General features: G+C 43.1%; 1 protein-coding gene across 6 annotated transcripts in view; it reads left to right on the top strand.

Moving 5' to 3' along the window:
* Window positions 1-6,985, top strand: part of RAPGEF4 (Rap guanine nucleotide exchange factor 4) — a 168,731-nt gene extending 161,746 nt beyond the window's left edge. For all 6 annotated transcript variants that reach the window (XM_028749531.2, XM_077916990.1, XM_077916983.1 and 3 more), the window contains 3 exons: window positions 93-157; window positions 5,077-5,131; window positions 5,590-6,985. In XM_028749531.2, coding sequence (XP_028605364.2) covers window positions 93-157; window positions 5,077-5,131; window positions 5,590-5,717 — 248 coding nt within the window. In that variant the 3' untranslated portion in view covers window positions 5,718-6,985. The remainder of the gene's footprint in view (window positions 1-92; window positions 158-5,076; window positions 5,132-5,589) is intronic.
* The last annotated feature ends 8,883 nt before the right edge of the window (window positions 6,986-15,868 follow it).

Genomic DNA, 15,868 nt, shown 5'->3' with positions numbered 1-15,868 from the left:
AAGTTGGTCCATCTTCTCAGTGACTGGATATCTATCTATGTCGGATTCAACTATTGCCAGTTACACAGGTGGTGCCTTTATTTGTATTGCAGACATGACATTTATCCATGAAGGGAACAAGACCTTCATCGACAATCTAGTGAACTTTGAAAAAATGGTAAGTAGGGCATATTACTAAAGCAAGATTTTCAATGGCTCTGTAAGAGTGATGGCTGAGCACTGGGCGTTACCTGCATCCTATAGAAATGGGTGGGGAAAAACTGATTCCCATTGCTTTTGGGATGTGGGTCCACCCCATAGTTGTACAAAATGGGCTGAGTAGCAGGCTGGCCCCGGGACAAGGCAGGCTTTCAGACTGGAAAATATAGAGTGCAGCAGGTTTCAGTTCAGAGTAAAATCTATTGCCTTTCTGGGTTGCAGATCTGTGTTTTTAAGTACAGTCGTACCTTGGTTTTTGAACAGCTTAGTTCTCGAATGTTTTGGCTCCCGAACACAACAAACTCTGAAGTGACTGTTCCGGTTTGTAAAGTATTTTTGGAAGCCGAATGTCCAAAGGGGCTTCCATGGCTTCCGATTGGCTGCAGGACCTTCCTGCAGCCAATCAGAAGCCGCACTTTGGTTTCCAAACGTTTTGGAAGTCGAATGGACTTCTGGAACGGATTCCGTTCAACTTCCAAGGTATATACTGTATACTGTTTTGTTGCTTTTATGTATACCACTTGGAGATTTTGAAATCCTAAGCAGTTTGGAAATGCTTTAAAGTGATTGGCAAATAAATGAACCACTGATTTAATTCCATAGATCCAGCATAAAAAACATATTTTAAAGTTACTTGCCCCTTGCAGGTTAGTGTTGCTCATCTATATACTGCCAACGAAGCCACAGCAAGTTCTCTTACCAAAATCATTATTTATCTGCCTAATTTCTCTTGGCAGCTAATTTTGCTGGCAGATGCCAATGGTTAGGCATATTCTGATCTACCTGGAATTTCCTGCTTCCTTAGGAAACGGACTTCCTTGACACACATCAGTTAATAGAATTCTGCTGCTTCCTTTTTCTCTTTTTTCGTTCACTTCTCGCTCAGACTACCTGTTCTCCAAATCAGCCTCTAGAGGGCAGCCTCTCACATACCAAGTCAATGGATTGTGTAATGGCATGTTAATCACACTGTACTATTTTTTATTATTATTTAAAAAACCCCCAGCTATTTTAAAACTATTTCAATTTTCCTAATGGATTTGGTACAGCATGTTGAGCAGGCAGTGGCATCCCTGGAGACCGTAAAGACTGTCTGCATTAGACCACAAATTCAGAGGCCTTTTTGTCTGAGTTAGCACCCCTATAGTACGACAAAGGCCCGGTTTTTTAAATGTTGCAGGTCTCTAACTTTAAGCATGCCAACGGAGCTCTTGTGAACAGATAGTTTTCTGTGCAAATAATAAAATAATAACCATAGCAACAAAATATTTTGAATATTAGTAAAGTGTAGTTGTCTGGAGAAATTATTTGTGAGGTAAATAATATATATTTTTTTTTTAAAAAAGGTCAGGGAGATAAAGGCCTTAGATTTCCCCTCACATGCCCATTTTCTACATGCAGGGAACATTGGTTTTTGCCCGAAAGACCATTCAGTACATCCCAGAGATGAAGGTTTGCCGCTTCGTCTGCTGTTTGGGAGAGTTTATCTGTGCCAAAAATCAAGCCCAGTGTGGCTTTAATTCCCCACCACCAAAAAAAAAACCAGTTTTGCAAATTGCCTGATTCTGTGAGGCTGCCATTCACCTGTCAGGCTAGTGAGTTCTCCAGGACGAATTATGCAGTCAAATATTTGGCACCGGTGCTGTCGTGGGGGGGGGGGGGGCTAGAGGCCTAGAAGGACAGGCCTTCTCTGTCTTTAATAGCTGCACTAAAGAAAGCGTCCTGGCAGGTGCCACTTTTCATGCAGGAATGACAAAAGCTGCAGAAATTTGCCTTTTTGCACAACTCCCGAAAGGCGCAGGAGTCCTGGTCAGGGTTTTTTTTTAAAAAAATCCAGTCTTCACTAACCTACCTGTCACTTACCGACACAGCATCTTCTCCCAGTCCTGTTTTGCCTGATCCAGGCAATGGGGATAAAATGCAGCTGCAAAACTGTGGCTCCTAACCTGACCAAGAAAAAAATCAAGGCTTCTGTTGTAGGTAAAGGTAGACGAAGAACCATAGCTGTCAAGCGTCCCTTATTTGGCGGGACAGTCCCTTATCCCAGCGCTGTGTCCCGCTGCTGTCCCTGATTGATGATGTCCCTTAAATTTCCCGGGTTTCAAAGGAAGCAGCTCCTCTCCCTCCCTCCCTCCCTGCTGGCCAGGGAGGAAGGAGGCTCCAACTGTGTTGCTTGGCTGCGTTGCTCACCCAATAAGGAGTCTAAGAACGACTGCGGGGTGGAGCTTGCATGCCTTGTGCCGATCAAATCGGCTGCGTTGCCTGGGGACTCGCCTTTGCTCAGCGCTTCCCAGCGGAGAGGTGACAGTGGTTTTCCTTGCTGCATCCCCTTTGCTGAGTTGTTGTGCTGTGGGAACCACCGCTTGAGGCTTCATTTGGCTGCTGGCTGGGCTTTCTGCCTTTGGCTCAGAGGGGCTCAGAAGTTGAACATACCTGTGCTGGGAAAATCCCTTATTTTGGCTGCTGATCCCTTACTTTTCGAGGCTGCTGGTCCCTTATTTTCAAATCTGTAAGTTGACAGCTATGCGAAGAACTGCAGGTGCATAGCTGGGGGCCTAGCTAGAGAGTTTTGCCTTTATGCCTGGAGTTGGCCATGAGAGGAACATGCCTTCCTGATGGAAAAGCAAGATGCACAAGAACAGATTCCACTGTTGTCCCTGTCTCTCTCCCCACTCCCCAAATTCCTTGCATCAGGAAAAGAGCTTCTGGTGGCACTTATCTAATGTGCTTCGCGAGAATATCGCTGTCATGGTACTTGCTGAAAAGCAGCCCATAGGGGCATTCCAAGACGCCTCTGCAACACAAGCTTCTCCATCCATGGCCGTACAAAAATAGTGCCACCAGCCACTGGTTCTCCTTTTTACTGAGACTCTTCACCCTTGAGGTGTGAAATGAGGATTAGCGAATTTGTGCATATTGGTTTTCAGGTTTTATGGAGCTGAACAAAAGGAATCCACGCACTGATCCTTATGGGGGGGGTGGGGGAAGAGAGGGCAAGCATTCTTTCGTTTTTGGAACATAAAGATTATGCAAAAAAAAAAAAAAAAAAAGTGAAGTATGTGACTTAAACCCTTAGTGGTTTTTGTGTGGTGTGGTATGAATATTTATAACAACATTGGAGCCTGGGTCTAGGAATGGATTAGCAGAAAATGTCCTGGCTTGCTGCCACTATTCTAGGCTGCCTGCAAGCTGAATTGGAACTGCAGGGTGAGGGTGTCGAGATGACGGGGCCAGCCTGGAGAATTCATTGTAATGTATGGTTGGCTCTGTTGTGGAGGGATCCAGATTTAGTGCTGCGTAACTTTCCAGCAATGGAGTTCCAAACCACACTGGGATGGGAAAACTTAAACTATTTTTGGGGGGGAGGAGGATACAAAGTTAGCAAACAGTTTGATGGTGGGGGTTGCATGTGTGTGAGTGTTGTTGGGTTGGGATTATTATTATTACAGCTGTACCTTGGATCCTGAACACCTTGCGAGTTGAACGTTGTGGCTCCCGAACCGGTTTGCGACCGTTTTTTGGAACCCGAACGTCCGACGCGAGTTCTATGGGTTCCGATTGGCTGCAGGAGCTTCCTGCAGCCAATCGGAAGCCGCACCTTGGTTTCCGAATGTTTTGGAAGTCGAATGGACTTCCGGAACGGATTCCGTTCGACTTTTCCGAGGTACGACTGCATTTTTTTTGCAGAACTTTGAACTCTTTGTTATCCCTTAGACGTTTGAATTTGTAAGTAGAGTCAACAATCTGCTGCTGGGTTTCCCAAACGTGGGTCTCCAGCTGTTTTTGGACTACAACTCCCATCATCCCTAGCTAGCAGGACCGGTGGTCAGGGATGATGGGATTTGTAGTCCCGAAACATCTGGAGAGCCACATTTGGGGAAACCCTGATCTACTATTTCCCTTATGAAACATTACTAAGGCCAGCTTTACAACCAGTTCCAAAGCCAAATTCCTAAATGAAAAATAATAAAAGAACCAGATTTATAACCATAAATTAAAAAAAAAAAATGCAAAGGGTCCGTGCATTGTACAGTTATATGTTTTCCTGAGTCGTATTGGTCTGAAAGAGTCCTTGGCAACCATTCCTCTTTGGTACAGTACCTTTCGGTAGATGTGGCTACGGGAATGTTGTGTTTGTGTTCACTGCTGTTTCCAAATGTTTGGTACTGCATGGTTTTTTAAAACACTCCCAGGTAAATGTAAGAATGAAACATAAATAAACACCTGTTCAGCATGGAGGAGGTCACTGAAAAGATTTTACCGGAACAGAAAAAGGATTAAACAAATTGATTCAACAGATAGGATAGCAGAATCTTGCCTCCTTGTTCACAAGCAGTGTGTTTCTGAATAGCAGATACCTGGGGGCGACAAAAAAAGAAGGCAAATTGTCTCCATGTCCTGTCAGCCATCTTCAAGCTGGTATCCTCCAGGTGTTTTTGGGTTTTTTTTTACTACAACTCCCATCATCCTTGACAATTAGCTATACTAGCTGGGGCTGATGGTCTTTTTGTTTCAAAGCTTCTGGAAGACACCAGGCTGAATTATAAATAGAGCCTTGGTTTGATCCCACATGGTGATTTGCTTAGGTTGCATACAAACATATATATATATATATAGTCATTGTTGCTGGAAAAGCCTCAGAGAGCTTGTTCAGATACTGCAGAAAAGCACGTGTGGGGCATTTTATCATTTCTGAACATAGGTGGAGCAGTCCATCTATAAATGCATCCCCATGTTAAAAGAGACATGCCTATAGAAAAGTAGGGCTCCTGGAATGGGGAGGAAGTCTAGACTAAACCCTTTTTAATTCTGACAGGCTTGCTTGCCACATGCAGGATGATGGTTTTAATATGGTTGGCTATTATTTTTTCCTTTCAGCGTATGATTTCAAAAACCGTTAGGACAGTGAAATTCTGCCGGAGCCAGCCTTTCAGTAAGTATCAAAATATGTGTGTTGTTACTGATACAGTTGTTCCCTCTATGCCACAAGGCTGCAAACACAATCTGGAATTACAGCCTAGGTTAGAGGCACAATCTAATTCTACTGAAATCAGGGTGTGCCTCCTGAGTCATTTTACTAGAGATATCAAGGTTTTGGGGTTTTAATCAGGTTACCTATGCTGATAAAATAATGCACACCATTCCTCCAGTGTTTGTGAAAAATAACCAAGGAGAACTAAACAAAGCACCAATTTGTGGGACGAGGATTACAGAAGAATGCAGCAAGGTTAATTTGAAAGGGAGGGAAGGACGGGGCTTTGTGAATGTGGCGTTCTGGCTTTGCATGTTTATATATTATTCTGCTGGTGGAAGGCTGTGTGGCTTGTCTTGTTCTGCTCAGATTTGCGTTTGACTAAGCGTACCAATAGCACATCACTTCTGTTTCATCAGATCCCGACGCATCTCTGGTGAATAAGAACCATCAGGATGTCCGGAGTTACGTTCGGCAATTAAGTGTGATTGACAACCAGAGGACTTTATCACAGATGTCGCACCGGCTAGAACCACGACGTGCTTAAAACCTTTCAAGTGATTACACCTTCCCCTTTCCCTCCGGTACAAGGTCATTTGTTCGACTTTCTGTGCTACTGCACTGCCACTGCAAATATAAGCAACAACAGATCCTAACATCTTAGGTAATTAACGCACAATGGTAACTGCCTTCCCTGAGAAATAGCAGAGGCTGTTTGAAGAGGTCGTGAGCTGTAGCTGGGAGATTACTGGTGTTATATATACTTCTGGTTCGTTTTGAAACACACGAAACATCTTGTATATAAAATAAATCTTTATTTAAGAAATTTTAAAAAAGGAGGAGAGAAAAAGAGGACACCCAAAGCAAAATGGTATAACAGCTGGTGAAAAGTTGAACCTATAACTTCTGCCGTTTCCAGTGAATGTATAGGTGGGTTCTCTTATCTAATAAAAGAAATAGCAGTATTTTCTAATACATTATCAAACTGAAGGCCAACTTCTGCCCTTCGTTTTGCATGTTTGGCTCTCAAGAGCTCCAGTAGCAAAAGAAAAATTAAAAATAAAATACCTAATGGCAGAAAACAAGGTACAGTTACGAATTGCCATGGCTTTAGTATTCAGAGAATAGTCAAAAAAAGCCTTTCCCTGTAAGAGAATTATATTTTTTAAGTCAGCTCTTAACCACATTTGCCTTACTACAGTAGAGCATTGTGGCCACTTAAGTTAACCTGAGCATTGACTGGGCCTCTAATACTTAGGTACATATTTGTTTACATTTCATTTCCTTTGGGATTTTTCTTTAAACTGCCAATCAGGATTTTACAAAATGCCAGGAAAAAAGTAATGATAGTTTGGAGGAGGGGGGGGAGCATTAAAAACTTGCAAAAAACAACAACAACCCACAACACTTCTTCAGAAAGAGCACAATATGCACAACATATTTTCAAAATAATAATGTTTCTTTTTTCCTGGGCACTGAAACCTTCGACAATCAGCTACACCTTTGGGCTGATTAGGTTTGTCTTTTCTGGATTTTAAACTTTACAAAATATCCTCCGATTTTCAGGAACCGTTTTGCACTTTTAAGTAGGCAGTATACAGAAACGTCAGTTCATTGTGAGGATTATTTATTTCTTTACGTGTTCGTTGTTGCGCCACAACAAATTACTTTAATCTTGTTTTATTCAGCATGTAATTGAAGTACAATTTGGTCTTTGTACTGTACACGCTCTACATTTCATGGCTACGAGGAGTGTGTGGTATGTTTTATGTAAATAAAATGCACTGTCTTCATTAAACGTAACTGCCGATGAAAGCGTGTGTGCCATCCTTTATTAAAAACGGTAGCGCCTGTTATTTGCACCTTGATCTATTACTATAGACACTATCTTTGCCCAATGTAGACAGTAGTTGGACTTTGCTATTATGCATTCAATAAGTACTTCCCTCCTCTCTCTCTTTCAGCAAACCTCCTATTTGACTCTGAAATAGCTGGACTGTAGCGCAAATGATAGAGCAGACTTTGCATGCCAGAAAGCTTCAGGTTCAATCCGTAGTATCTCCAGGTTGGACTGGACTATTGGTCTGGCTTGCCTTCTTATGAGTTTGGGCTTCACTAGCCTGAAGGCATTCAAGCACATTGGAAATTTAGGTTTGCACAGTTAAAGGGGATTCAAGGGCCCTGCTGCCCTAGCAAGACAAATCCACTTCATAAAAGAATTGGGTGCTTTGTGGTCCGCAGCAAATGCACAGAAAGGTGTAGGATGAACAAACAGCCGAAAGGAAGGCATCTGAACACCTTGCAAGCAAATCAGGATGAATGCTCGATGAACAAGCGGTCTGCCTTTTCGAAGGTGAAAAGGACCCAGAGAAGAATTCAAGGGCCATTGCATAGAAATGGCTTTCTCAACTCCAGCAAACAGAGGCAAGTAGAGGCAACTCGGTGAAGGGCCACCTACTCATACGTGTTACGTGAGTCCAAAGGGTTTAATGCAGCACGCTGGGATAGGCAAGAGAGGAAAACAATGCTCTCAAAAGCCTCCTAAACTCAGGCAGGGATTGTCTCTCTTCAAAGGGCAGATTGGGGCATGTCCCCACCCTTTAAAAATCACGTTAACATACCAGGCTGTAATCCTGGAATTTAGTCATCAGCTTGGCATAAAATGGGAAGGTGGGTGTAGAATTGACAGGCCGAGGTTTCTTGATTGTGAAAGGAAACTCCCTCCAGATTTTTAGAAACCAATGTTTTCACTGAGCTAGTGCAAAGGGTGGTGTTCCTCAGTCTCAGGGCTGGCCCAAGACACTTTGCTACCCTTCCCATAGCCCAAGTCAAGGAACGTAGGGGGCGGGGAAGGGGGAGGGGCATTTGATTCAGTTTGCATTTTAAGGTAAACTTACATTTTCTGAAACAAGATGAGAACCGGAACAGACTTTCTCCAAATTTTGCAATGCAGTTTTCCAACTGGCGTATTCAAAAATGCATGCACAAGGGTAAAGTGTGCATATAAATGAATATATTCATGAAAATTGTTTAGTAAAGGTGTGAATTATGGTGCTGGAGGAGACCCTTGAGAGTCCCATGGACTGCAAGAAGATCAAACCGATCCATTCTGAAGGAAATCAGCCCTGAGTGCTCACTGGAAGGACAGATCCTGAAGCTGAGGCTCCAATACTTTGGCCACCTCATGAGAAGAGAAGACTCCCTGGAAAAGACCCTGATGTTGGGAAAGATGGAGGGCACAAGGAGAAGGGGACGACAGAGGACGAGATGGTTGGACAGTGTTCTCGAAGTTACTAACATGAGTTTGACCAAACTGCGGGAGGCAGTGGAAGACAGGAGTGCCTGGCGTGCCTTGGTCCATGGGGTTACGAAGAGTCGGACATGACTAAACGACCAAACAACAGCAACAACAACAACAAAGGTGTGTATATAAGCCCAAATCACATAGAAAAAATGGGTGTGTTTCAGAGAAATCCGCACTAAAATGCTCATGAATTCTGGTGAGGGCTTTTAAAAAAAATAAATAAATTGCAAACCGATGTAGCAATGTGGAGAACTGAACTTATGGTTGGAAAAACGAGAAGCTGAAATCTATATATTCATATCTCCCTACATAGTACCCAAATTATTTTGGCACGTGAGGCAGAAAATCCCACATAAAATACCTCACCTCCCCCGGCAGTCCAAAAACAAGGAAAATTGAAATAATGAACCATTTTGGTACTTTTTCACAACACCCCAAATCGTCTCCCTGCCTGAGGTGGCTGCCTCACTCTGCTGAATGGTAGGACTGGGTTTGGGTGAAGAAGAGTCTTCTTCAAACCTGGAAAGAGTAAAGACACATTTACAAACCTCATTTCATCCTTTTAAAATGAGCCTTGCCATATTCTTCCTTTATACTTGTCCCACAAATGGGTGCTTCACTTAGTTTTTCATTAGTGGAGACAGAGTGTCAGTGGCTGTTGTTTTAAATTTGGCTTTTGTCTGCCCCTCACGTGAAGGGCCCAGGGTGGATCACAGCTGTTTACAATACAATCACAGAAGCAACTTCTGGTTATATTTTACGGGGAGCAACAGAACCTGGTTTAAGATCTGACACCTTTCAGCAATAGTCTCCCAAGGACGCCTGTGTTTCCTCCTTAATGGTATTAATTGTAGTAGCATGAATAATCTAGGCACGCAGCTGGCGTGCAGGAATTTATAAATGATCAAACTAATGCTGCTTTTGAAAACAACAGTCTTCTCCTTTGCGCTACTCAAGCCACCCCCCATGGTCTCAAAGGAGCTACATGTTGATGATAAAATAAACAGCTTAAATTAACGCTTATGACAATTGATATCTTCCCTCATTAGATTTCATGTCAACATCCACTATCAAAGATGAGACAATTTGCATCTTTTAAAGCAAATTTTAAGTATGCCTTTAACACACACACACACACACACACACACACACAGAGAGAGAGAGAGAGAGAGAGAGAGAGAGAGAGAGAGTTGTTGCTAGAAGTCAGAGCTTAAGAAAGAATATCACGAGAAAGAGGAAAGATACAGTGAAGACTGAAGCCCTTTTGAGCATTCGAAGTGTTTCCCATTTGTGGCAATCTTGCTGTAATCAGTTGCCTGGTCGTCTTGTGGTGAACGGATGCCATGCTGTTCATTCAATATCTAAGCATGGGTTTTGTATCCACATTCTTGGTGCCTCACTGTCTCCCCACATCCTTTTTTGTAGCACAAACAGGGACATCTAGTCCAAACCCCTGCAATGCAGGAATCTTAGCGAAAGCATCCATGACAGATGCTCATCCAAGGTCATCTCGCTTTCAGGCTGAGGGAGCCGGCGTTGGTCCACAGACAGTTTCCGGGTCATGTGGCCAGCATGACTAAGCCGCTTCTGGCAAACCATTTTACCTTCCCACCGGAGCAGTGCCTATTTATCTACTTGCACTTTGACGGGCTTGCAAACTGCTAGGTGGGCAGGAGCAGGGACTAAACAACGGAAGCTCACCCTGTCGCGGGGATTTGAACTGCCGACCTTCTGATTGGCAAGCCCTAGGTGCTGTGGTTTGGACCTCAGCACCACCCGCGTCCCTCTGCTTAAAAAGTCCAATGAAGGAGAATCCACAACCTTCCAAGGGAGTCCATTGTTTCTTTCTTTTTAAATCTTTATTGTTCATAATTATATTTGTACAGCATAAACTCATAATCATCATTACCAAGGGAGTCCATTCTACAGTCGAACAGTTCTTACTGCCAGTAAGTTCTTCCTGATGTTTAATCAGAACCTCCTTTCTGACAACTTGAGACATTGGTTCGTGCCCGTCTCTGCCACTCTGGATTCAGGGATCTGAACCCAACTCCGTTTTGATTGGCCAACGGCAATGGAGGCAAGCACCCATCCCTTCAGAATGGTGTTTTCCTATCTCTTAGGACGACTGGCCCACATTCTACCGATGTTGACATGGAACCCTTCTCCAATTCTCATTTGAATATTTGCTACTACCACCAAGATCTGCACCCGCAGTTGCTCCACCCACTTCCCATGCCCTTCAGGGCTCATCACAGCAGCCGCCCTTGTTGTGGTGTAGCCACTAGAGCCAACCCAAGGGTATAGCGAAGCTGGTAGAGATCCATTGCATATCTGGAAAGAATCAGTTGCATTCAGTGATGTGGGTTTTCTGGAAACATTTGAAGTGGAAAACTGAGGATACTAGCCCATAGCTGGAATCCAGACCCCCATGCATTCCTTGGCTTTCAATTGCAATCTGCAGAACGGGAAAGCTGAATTTTGGGTTTCCGCTGTGGGCAATGAGGAAGATCTGGTTGCAGACGTTGTTCGAAAGCAGACCATATATCTGCTGCAACTGCACTGTTGAGCCTCAAAGCATGATTCCAGGAGAAAGTGGCTATACAGTGGTACCTTGGTTTTTGAACATCTTGGAAGTCAAACGTTTTAGTTTTTGTACACCAAAAACCCGGAAGTAACCCAGAACTTGAACAGTCTTCCAGAACAGATTACATTCGAAAACCGAGGCAGGTACCACTGTAAACACCAGAGCAAGAATCACTGAGACCATGCTGTCTCTTGTCCAGATAGGACTGCAGCTGACAAGTCAGACTACCTAAACTGGTAAAAGGTGTTCCACTCAACAGGAGAAATCTGTGCCTCCAAGTGACAGAGATGGTTCAGGGAGCACCTTCTCAAACTGCCAAGCACACTGGAGGGAGTGCAGTCCTATACAAAAGCATAATAAATGGCATTCAGGTAGCCAAATTGCCAACCAACATCACTTCCATCTCAGCCCATGATCAAGCACTATTTTAGTAGTTCCACTGCCAGGGCTGTCTTAAGCATATGCGGTGCTGGGGTACAAAGATCCCCCCCCCCAGGTTGCCCAGTCCCAGGAGGGCGGAGCTCGCTGGCCACCTCAGCATCTCACTGGCTTGGTTGCCCCCAAACTTGCGGGTGCTCTGGCTGATGGTCGAGCTCTTCCCTTAACTCAACTCTCGGGCCCCAGACTCTTGGCCGCCTGGCACCCCTGAGAGGTGCCCCGTACACCTAGCACCTATGTGTAAAGATGGCCCTGTCCACTGCGTCACCCAAACCAGTTGAAAAAGAGAAATAAAGCTGTTATGTTATCTGCATATTGATAACACTTTACCCCAAAATCTCCACATGTGACTTCAGTTATTTTGTGTAGCTGTTAAGAATAAAAGATATGCATGCCAAGGACTTTTAAAAAAATCCTGACTAGATGACTCTCACAGTCCCTTCTAACCCTACAATTCTAGTTTTCATGTTATAGCATAATGCTACCATCTTCTGGAATTGGTCATCCAGGAAGGAATGGAACCACCTTAAAATGGCGCCTCCAATTCCCCATCGAGAAGAAACAACAGGGCCACACTCCCTTGTCTCCGGCCTAAGATATCCATCAGGGCAATAAAATCTAGATCTAATGCTCCACTGAAATAAATCCAGAAAACCAGCCTCATCCAAAAAATGCTTGGAATTGCCACAATACCCCTGAGCACTTAGCCCAGGAAGGGGACAGTAGCAACAGGCGGATGTTTAAATCTCCCACCTTTTGTTCATTCTAATAGTATCCCATTTTATTTTATTTTTAACTGAGAGGCAAAAATCACTTTTTACTCAGTCCCTAAGAGTAAAAAAAAAAGGAAGAAAAAATAATAATCCTGGAAATACTGCGTTTCTGTATTAGAGGATGCTGTCTGCTGCTAGGTCCTTGCAATGAAAGGAGATGAAAAGACAAAACAAAATAATTCACTCCGCTGAAAGGGAAAAGGACCAGATAATTCTCTGCGAGTCAAATAACTTTTCATATAATTTTTAATGCCATTTAAAAAGCTAACAAAACAAGTTAAGATAAAAATCGAAGGGTTTAACCTGCAGGGGTACCTAGAAGGGATAATGAGTTTTGCTATGAAAAAATAAAATGAGGAGAGAAAAAAAAGAAATATTTTAACAAAATGTAACTGGAGAAAATTATAACTCTAAATTGTTAACATAGCTTCTTAGTAAGGTCAACTGCATAATATACGGTACCTTAACCTCTTCCAGCAATTTTTTAAACACCATGCAGCTTAAATAGCCTTCTTCTGAATTCAGAGGTATTTCTTCTGGGAGACCTGAATGCAAATCAAGAGGTAATAGTGGAAGGAAATTAAAAGATGTGCTATTCTCATTTCGGGTTTTTTCCCCCCTACTCGTAATAAGAAAAGCAGCACAGAGTGCGCTATGGCATAGTGAACCTCTGCCTTCTTGAATAGCTTTTCTTTCGCTGTTAATCTGAAATGCATTACACCCTGCCTTTTCAAATAACCATAGTGTTCTTTACTCTGATCAGCATTAAAGTTCAGCAGGAACAAGCAGCAGGTGTCACGAAGGGTCAACGTATTAGCAATCAAAGGAAATAATAGCCAGATTAAAAAGTTTTCCTTTAATAAAAAATAAAAAAATCCCCAGAAACTTCTGCAACACCCAGGACCTTACTTTGAGCATAAACATTCCATGTACAGACTTCAACATTGGGGAGTCGGAATAAATTGTTAAGTAACACGGAGATCCGAATCTACGAGAATCCAGTTCGATTTGCCATTTTTAAAAAAATGATAAATAATAGCTCGCCATCTGCAACTAAATTGGACTCAACACACACCAGGCATTCTGGCTTGCCACAGAAGGATGATGGTAAGAGAGAGAGAAGAAAAATAAGAGACAAAATTGTGCCAAGCAGGGATGGTGTAACTGAATGTGGCTTCTAGCTCTCTCTATCTGGTCCTCCAGTCAGGACTCCTCCCAGGCCAGACTTATCACTAGCTTTTTCTTGGGTGATGCTGTCTTGCTTGAACTCTGATAAAGCTCCTTGCTGGCCTGGGTAAGTCTGCCGTTCCCTCACACATTTTCAGTGCCGGAGGAGCTCTGTTTGACTCCTCGCTCATGTGGAACCCTAATCTGAGGAAAGATGCGACATCCTCATCGTTTCCTCTTCTCAATTAGGACACTGACAAACTGGAACGTGTCCAGAGGAGGGCAACCAAAATGGTCAAAGGCCTGGAAACGATGCCTTATGAGGAACGGCTAAGGGAGCTGGGCATGTTTAGCCTGGAGAAGAGGAGGTTAAGGGGGTGATATGATAGCCATGTTCAAATATATAAAAGGATGTCATATAGAGGAGGGAGAAAGGTTGTTTTCTGCTGCTCCAGAGAAGCGGACACGGAGCAATGGATCCAAACTACAAGAAAGAAGATTCCACCTAAACATTAGGAAGAACTTCCTGACAGTAAGAGCTGTTCGACAGTGGAATTTGCTGCCAAGGAGTGTGGTGGAGTCTCCTTCTTTGGAGGTCTTTAAGCAGAGGCTTGACAGCCATATGTCAGGAGTGCTCTGATGGTGTTTCCTGCTTGGCAGGGGGTTGGACTCGATGGCCCTTGTGGTCTATTCCAACTCTATGATTCTATGAAATATTTCTAGTCGAGGATAGCATCCATGAAAAATAAAGATGGCTAGGCTACCTTTAACGACCTCTAGCACCATACAGCACACTGAGACCCTCCCAGAGGAGCCATACCATCTAGGCCTCAGCCCAGTATACCTGAAGGAGCGTCTCCAGCCCGGACACTGAGATCCACCTCTGAGGCTCTTCTGGCAGTTCCCTCACTGTGAGAAGCGAAGCTACAGGGAGGCAGGCAGAGGGCCTTCTCGGTAGTGGCACCCTCACTGTGGAACACCCTCCCATCAGACGTCAAGGAGATAAACAACTAACTGACTTTTAGAAAAAGGCAGCCCTGTATCAAGAAGTTTTTAATTTTTGACATTTTATTATCTTTTTATATGTGCTGGAAGCCACCCAGAGTGGCAGGGGAAATCCAGTCAGATGGGTGGGGTATTATTATTATTATTATTTAATTTTGCCACAAAGTTGGCTACACCTACCCAAGCATGGTCCCAGAAAAATTCTGTTGGTCCACCCCTTTTCTGTTGCTTCATGGATATGCCTATTGTATTATGATTTGTATTATATATATTTCTACAGTGGTACCTTGGGTTACAGGCGCTTCAGGTTACAGACTCCGCTAACCCAGAAATATTACCTTGGGTTAAGAACTTTGCTTCAGGATGAGAATGGAAATTGCGCAGTGGCAGCGCGGGGGCAGCGGGAGGCCCCATTAGCTAAAGTGGTGCTTCAGGTTAAGAACAGTTTCAGGTTAAGAACAGACCTCCAGAACGAATTAAGTTCTTAACCCGAGGTACCACTGTATTATGATTTGTTTTCTTTTTCTTTTCCATTTTTTATACCTGTACCTCAGCCCGCATGTATTTCTAGGGAGGCTATATATCAAATATGTGTTGGATAACAATTTAATATTGATTAATTTATTTTAAAAAGACGCACACATGCTAAATGGAAAGAAGTAGCATTCTGGCATCTTTTCACGTTACGCAGATCACACAAAAATGTTTTGGCAAGAACGTACTATTAGATTAGATTAGACAACGCAAATGGATGAAACAATGAGGCGATCAGAGTAGATTCATAAAACAAGGCGAACGATGTTAAAACCCACATTGCACCACAGAGGAAAGCCGCTCTGAAATTAGAACAGCAATTTAACACTATTGGATCTCAAAGTTTAATATAAGAACTAGCATGAGGGCTATATATAAGATTAGAAATATGTTTGGAAATATTTACAATGTAGGAGTAACTGCCAGCTGAGTAAAGCCATCAACTACAAACTGCGATACTAGTGGAAATATTAAAGGATAAAATGGTTTTAACTTCTGCATGGCTTAAAAGGGGGTGGGGTGGTATTAGAAATCAAATCTGTTGCCTATTAATCTTGTTCTCGTGCTCCAGGCTTCTTCTGAAAACAGAACAATATAGAAGCGCACCTTTCTACAGGGGATACATGTTACTGGGGTGCAAACCAACTATCAGGAAGGATGATTTAATGTAATTGTAGATCATGTCCTAATTTACAAAGATCGGTCCTCACAACCTCGCCCGCTATGGTGAGGTGCGCATTTTTAGTTAGATCATAAAAATAATTTCAGAATCTGCAACAATACACGTGTGTGTGTGTGTGTGTATTTTATTCATATACTGCCCTTTCAAAGATCTCGGGGCAGTTCACAGAATAAAATACAAGATAAAACATAGTAAATAATTAAACTAA

The sequence above is a fragment of the Podarcis muralis genome, chromosome 1, assembly GCF_964188315.1.
Source record: "Podarcis muralis chromosome 1, rPodMur119.hap1.1, whole genome shotgun sequence".
Lineage (NCBI taxonomy): Eukaryota > Metazoa > Chordata > Lepidosauria > Squamata > Lacertidae > Podarcis > Podarcis muralis.
Note: the sequence above shows the minus strand (reverse complement) of the source record. Positions and strands in the feature narration are given on the sequence as shown.